This window comes from Lachnellula hyalina, assembly GCF_007821495.1.
Source record: "Lachnellula hyalina strain CBS 185.66 chromosome Unknown contig00352, whole genome shotgun sequence".
NCBI classification, from domain to species: Eukaryota; Fungi; Ascomycota; class Leotiomycetes; order Helotiales; family Lachnaceae; genus Lachnellula; species Lachnellula hyalina.
Window position 1 is genome coordinate 1 of NW_022157466.1, and position 6,795 is coordinate 6,795.

Below are 6,795 nucleotides of genomic sequence, written 5' to 3' on the forward strand. Positions count from 1 at the left end.
GTCTGAATCCGAAGAAAAGTAAGCGCTCCCCTGTCCAGGCTTAGTAAGCACAGGGCTTAGTAAGCACAGGCACAGCCGGTGCTTTTACCTCTAGGGCTCGCCCCTTACAATATATTTATCTTCCACTAAAAATATATCTCTTATTTCTACTTCTTATTATAGAGATATATCTATAACACGAAAAATCATAGTAGGCATATTAGATGTAGATATAATATAGAGGGCACATTTCTATAGAGGAATCTCTTCTTCTTTTCTATTTTTTTTATCCTAATGCTTAATTTATAGAAATTAATTTTAATCTAAACCTATCTTCTCTAATATCTAGCATACCTTTACTTCCTATCTATAACAAGATCCTACTTGCGCAAGAAGCAGCCAAGGACTACCGCCTGCAAGCCCGGGCTTAGGAGGTGTAGCACGCAAGCTAAGAGTATTCATGTCCCAAGGACAATAAGACAACCCTATAGCTTAAGCATATACAGTGGCCATCCCTCTTTTAGAACCAACCGCTAGATATTATTAGCGCTTTAGCATAAAAGCCTACGTCCTCCCCTAATAGCAACTACCTTCTCGGGCGCTAGCGTAGAACTCCCCTCTAGAGCCCAGCTATTAATAAAGCCAAGCTTCGGATCTTAATAAGGGCCGCTAACTAGATATTCAAGCGGGCCGGAGCTACCCTAGCTCATACGAGCTACTAATAGCGCTGCTGGCTTAATACCTACTATAAAGATTCTTTCTAGATAACTATATTCTATGCCCTCCCAAGCTAGCACAACTATATCTTAGTATGGAAATAGTTTATTTGCTATATATTCCATGTCTTTGCTTGCTCGCCCCTTAAGCGTAAGCAGATCTATAACTTAAAGTTCCGGCCTAAAGAGATTTAGATAATAGATTACATCTTAGCATTGCTAGAAGAAGTAGAGGGTATTAGGGTTAAAGAGAAAGATATAGAGGATGATAGGGAGGAGGATAATAGGAAGGAGGATAATAGGGAGGATAGGGAGGAGGAGGAGGATAATGAGGGAGGAGGAGGATAAGGAGGATAATAGGGAGGATAGGGAGGAGGAGGATAGGGAGGGGGAGGATAGGGAGGAGGAGGATAGGGAGGAGGACGAGGATAAATAAGAAGGGGATAAAGAAAGAGAGCAACCTAGCTTTACTTTACCGTCTAGACCAAGCTTGAAATTAAGCGAGGCTCTATTCTAGCTCTTAATAATGTTTTAGACCTATTAAGACCTGGCTGGAGATATAGCCTCCTCAACTCTAATCCACTTCACAGCTATGCTTAGAATCCACCAGCACTCTCTAGCTTACCAATCAGCTTATAATTCAACTTCTAGATTTACATATCTTATATGGATTGGCCGGCTCCTCTTTCTTAAGTACACCCTGCCTTTACATGCTTATACCACTTTACCAATCCCTTAGCCTGCCTGGTACACCTACTTATCTCAATTCAACCGTCTTAAGGCAATCCAGATAAAATACTTGCTTCGGGGGAGCCAGGGTCCATTTAGGAAAATCGTGGAACTTAAGGCTTATGCTAAGTCGATTATCAAGCAAGAAGGGGGCCCGAGTAACCTGTCTTAGGCTGCTAATAGCCGCTCTTTTACAATTAGCAATAATAAGAGGGTCCGGCTTTCCGACTTCTATATAGTACACCACCTAGCTCTAGCCTAAGTTAAGAAGCAAGTAGACGAGATAATACTTAGCTAGGAGCCAGCTATAGACCTGCTCGCTATCTAAGACGACCTTACTTGCCGAACTCCTAGCTGGTTGTTTTTAGACCATAAGGAGAACAATTTAAGCTTTAGGTATAAGGCTTTATCACATCAAGCCTAGGCCTTATCTTTCTCTAATATGCCATTTGCCAAGTCTAGTTATTAGCGCTTAGAGACCTATATAGCTTACTTAAAGGCTGGAACTACACTAGTTAAGAAGATCTTTACAGCAATCCACTTAACAGCCGGGTTGCTAGGCCGAGGAACCAAGATCGGGAGCGTCCGGCTATATAATACTAAACTAGCTATAAGGAATATCTTTATCCGAGAGGGCCGGATCTTGGTTATTATTAGCTATAATAAGTCCCAAGCCTCAAATAATTATATATTCTATATCATATAATATCTCCTGGCCGGTCTTAATATAAGTATCTTTAAGTATCTAGTTTATATCTAACCATTCCTTGACTTCCTAGGTAGCCAGCTTGATATCCCCTAGTTCCGGCACACCGAATTCCTCTTCCCAGATCCAAGTTATAAGAAGAAGCACCTCTCTTCTTCTTAAGCTTCTAAGATCCTTATATAACTCACTTATAATCTCGCAACTCCATAGACTCTCGCGCTCTACTAATAGGCTGCTCTTACAATTTCCAAATAATATATTAGTAAACTTATCAAGAAAATCAATTTCTATCACCCCTTAGATGCTAGTAGCCTAATTAGTATAATCGCAGCTAGTGCTAGCCACTACCCTTAAATACTACTTAGTATATACGCTATTAATAAAGCCTTGCTAGCAAGGCTCTAACTAGAGCTCCTTAAGATATACTGCCGCCTCTTAACGCTCTAGTAGAGCTAGAACAAGAAGTATTACTAAGAGCACTACTAAGTGCCGGTTATTGATCAAGCCCCCTTAACCGCGTACCCCTCCCCGCCTGCCTCGTCCCCTTCGACCGGATCTAAGCGGCCAGCGAGCCCCTTAAGCAATGTAAGGCCTCTAAAGAAGGCCTCGAGGCCTAGTCTAACGGACATCCTTAGTCCCTTGGATGGGTTTATGTATAATGCTAAATATAAGATCCTGATTTGTATTACTTGCAAGTCGATTGTCCTGCCTGAACCGACAGCCTATTACTGGCACCTAAACGGCGTCCACCGGATTACCGGCCCTCTTTGCAAGGTCCTGCTCGAGCGGTTTGCTACATACGACCTCTGCTCTTTTAAGGAGCTCACTGTCCCTCGAGAGAGGATCGCTCGGATCCCGGGGCTTAAGGTATAGAACGGCTTCTAGTGTAAGGTCTATTCTAGCTAACTTGGCCCTACGTTCTTTACGACCTATAAGGGGAAGATAAAGCACCACCTATCTAAGCACCAGCTTAGTATTACGCCGAAGAGGGTATAGGAGACAGGCAAGTACTTAAAGTGCCTCGTGCAAACCTTCTCCTCTACTAACGGCTTAATCTAGTACTTTGAAGTAATATAGCTAATATAGATTCCTCTCTCTTTCTTTTACTATAATTTTAAGTTATATAGCTAATTAGTTTATTTAATAATAGATAATTATCTTTCTTTACTCTTATCTCCTATGCCGTAAATTTGCCTATATACTAAGGAAATACTCTAGCTAGGAGAGACGGTGTTGCTTAGGAGGAACGAGCATATCTAAGCTAATAATATAGCAGCACTTGCTTTAGCAGAACTAAAGTAGTGGTTATACTTAGAATAGTGTTTTATTTTATACTTCACTAGAAAGGGCCTAATCGACTACTTTATAGTTATTAAACGTTAGAAGAAAACAGGTAGGCACACCCAAGATTCTGGCTTGTTGATAGAGCTAGAGAAGGAATTGTTTAAGCAGTTAGAGAAGGATTATAAGGATATAAAATGTAATCTTAAGAAGCAAGCAACTATAGTCCAGGATATTAGAGATTCCAGGTTAGAAAGGGTGCTATAGCTATATAACGTAACGGGATTTCTATATCACCTAACTACGCTAAAGGATAAGGAGATCTGGAGCTTATATAAGCTGCCACTAAAGAAAGAGCTTAAGGAGGGTGGTAAGGATGCTAAAGATTCTAATCTCGTCCGAATTTTAGTTACAGCTAAGGCTGTCTTAAGAGATGCGTACCGGTTATGCAGCAATACCTTGCTAGACTAGAAAATGATATAGCAGCGGGCCAATATCCTAAACGAATTCTATGCCGGGGCGTCAGGCAAAGCAGATGGATTCCGGTATTTCAAGAATGCGTCAATCCTAGTTACCTACTTTACTACTATAAAGCAGCTGTTAGTATACTACTACCGCGTAGTGCATTATAAAGGCGGCTATTTTACGCGGGCTAAGCTAGACTAAGTGCTGCCTAGAGATGTGATCCAGCCGACTGCTCTATAGATCCAAGCTATAGATAAGATTATAGAAGCCTTAGCTATTAAGGATAAGGAAGAGGCTGAACTGGCTCTTAAGCATGCTATTTAGCGACTTTACTTAGCCCTGATCTGCTATACCGTTAGCAGCGTGCCGTTTAAATCCCCCGTCTTAAGTTTCTGCGCCATGCTAAGCAGGAAAGTCCGTGGGAAAGGCCAAGGGTTATAGGAGGAGCTAGGGAATTTTAACAGCTATTTATTAGCTCTAACGTGGACTGCCTAGCTCGTGCTTTTTAACTATACTTGTTTTTAAGAGCAGGACAATAAAGACTAGATCCCTGTCTTTCTTGCTAAGATCTGCAAGAAGTTCTTCTAGCAGCTAGCTAAGACACTGTTTAGGCATATTCTATAGTGGCAACTATACCTATTTAAGGTTGGAAAGGCTGCAATTGCTAAACACTAAGCATGGTGGCTCCTAGATAGGCAGACGGTGGAATATCGCGGGGTGGAATTATAGATGTCGCAGATCTCTAACTTGGTGGTCTCTAAGTATTAAGAAGCCTATACCCTACTCTATGACGAGCTCCTCTTCTAAGCTAAGGATCTCGTCCTAATGGAATTATGGCGGCTGAAGGACGATCTAGACCTGGACGATTTCGGCGGCTCGTGGCTCTTGCATCCAAGCAATTCCGAGTTCTTAGAGGCTGCGGACCTCGCCTTTATCCGGCGGATCTAGGGCAAGGCTAAGCTCCAGGCTATGTTCTTAACCACGGCCTAGGATAGAAGCATAGTCTTATATCCTAAGGCTATCAAAATCTATGAAGCACACGCCTAAGAGTACCTTAAGCAAGTATTAGTCCTATGCTACATCTTACCTGGGCCGCTATTACGAGAACCGGAATTGCTATTAGTGATATAGCGGAATAATACTTAACAGCGCTATCTGTTAATCTAGGAGAAGCTGGTTATAATCTATACCTAGTACTATAAGGGTTAGCAGCAGTCTGGCGCGTATAAGGACAATATCCGATTCTTGCTAAAGGCTGTTAGGGATCTGCTGCTGATATATATAGCATACGTCCTACCCTTACGGCAACTATTCCTCCGACAGCAGACTCCCGGCACTCTCCTCTCTCCGTACCTGTAGGCGAAGCTGGACGGGACAGTGTGGGCGGACGGGACGCTTTCGGCCTGTTTGCGTAAGGCATGCACTTGGGCCAAGGTGCCCGGCCTGCATACATCTAACTGGCGTACCTTCTTCCGGTTCAACTATCTTCTCCGGGGAAAGAGGCCGCGGGGTGCTTCCGAGACGTTGTCCCTACGGATGCTGGATGCTTCTAAACGTAGTTAGATGCGTAGGAGAGGTGCTTATGCTGAGGCTGACCTGCTAGCCGTAGCTTGGAAGCTGTATAATGCACTGGACCTGCAGTTCCGGGTCCCTGGTTAGCGGAATGGCGTGCTCGCTATTATAGGGCCCCGGCCAGCCGAGCAGGTGGTTCTGGTAATCGGGACCGGCGCTGGTAAGACCTTAGTTGTTATAATTGCGGCTGCAATTGCAGATGCTAGCACCGCCATCCTGGTTCTACTAATAGTTGCTCTCTAGGATAATATGCTAAGACGCTTTTATAAGGTAGGCATCCTACCTCTAATCTGGTCTATTAATTGTAGACGGTTAGCATTACTAGTTATTATATTAGTAGAAGCTACGTGTACTTAAGGCTTCCTTGAATACTGCTATGGTCTTATTAGTAAGCAGAAGCTGGACCGTATTATTATTAATAAGAGTCACCTTACCATAATAGCTAGTGACTACCAGCTATATATAGCCCAACTAGGCTGGTATGTCCGGCAGATTAGGACGTAGATGGTCTAGCTAATAGCAACTCTTCCTCCTGCGATGCAAGAAGTGTTTATCGAGTATAATAAGCTTGTGAGGCCTAGGATTATCCGAGAGTCAACTAACCGGCCTAATATTAAGTACATGGTTAGCTTAGAGGCCGGGCCTGGGACGCTTATTGCAAGGGCGGCTCACCTGGTTCAGGCATATTAGCTAAAGAAGGAGATCTTTAACTATTCGCGAGATAAGATTATCATCTACTGCCGGACCTAGGAGGAAGTCGCCCAACTCGCTAATATTCTTGCGTGCCCTATATACATGTCGAGGTTAGGAACTAAGGAAGAGAAGGCTGCTATTCTCTCTGGATGGCTTGGTGATAGAGGCTAGCCGGTTATTACCGCCACCTCTACTCTTAGGATCGGGTTTAACTATCCCTTTATCTACTAAGTGATCTATATTAATAGCCCTAATAGGCTTACTAATTTCTCCTAAAAGTCTAGGAGAGCTGGGCGGGATGGGAGCCAGGCTTCTTCTATCCTTCTCCTCTATGCCAGATGGAAGCCTTAAGTTAATAAATACTTATCTACTAATTAAGCCGCTATATAGCTCTACCTTACATAGTAATACTATTCTCGTAGGGTTCTTAGCTAGTTCTTAGATGCTTAATCCAATTAGCAGTGGTATATGGCGGGCGAAGAGGTGTATCAGGTCTATTAGGAGGCTTACAAGGAAGGCCGGCCTCTTAACTTGAAATTCGAGTTGGCAGCTCGTAGAGGGTTAGGGTTAGGGTTAGGGTTAGGGTTAGGGTTAGGGGTTAGGGTTAGGGTTAGGGTTAGGGTTAGGGTTAGGGTTAGGGTTAGGGTTAGGGTA

At 43.3% G+C, this 6,795-nt stretch overlaps 1 protein-coding gene across 1 annotated transcript; it reads left to right on the forward strand.

Moving 5' to 3' along the window:
- Positions 1-6,243: 6,243 nt before the first annotated feature.
- LHYA1_G009233 (uncharacterized protein) lies at positions 6,244-6,583 on the forward strand (the record flags this gene model as incomplete). The annotated part of the gene is made up of 2 exons (XM_031154136.1): positions 6,244-6,298; positions 6,390-6,583. 2 exons carry the CDS (start codon positions 6,244-6,246, stop codon positions 6,581-6,583), a joined length of 249 nt encoding a protein of 82 aa, XP_031000908.1.
- Between the last annotated feature and the right edge of the window lie 212 nt (positions 6,584-6,795).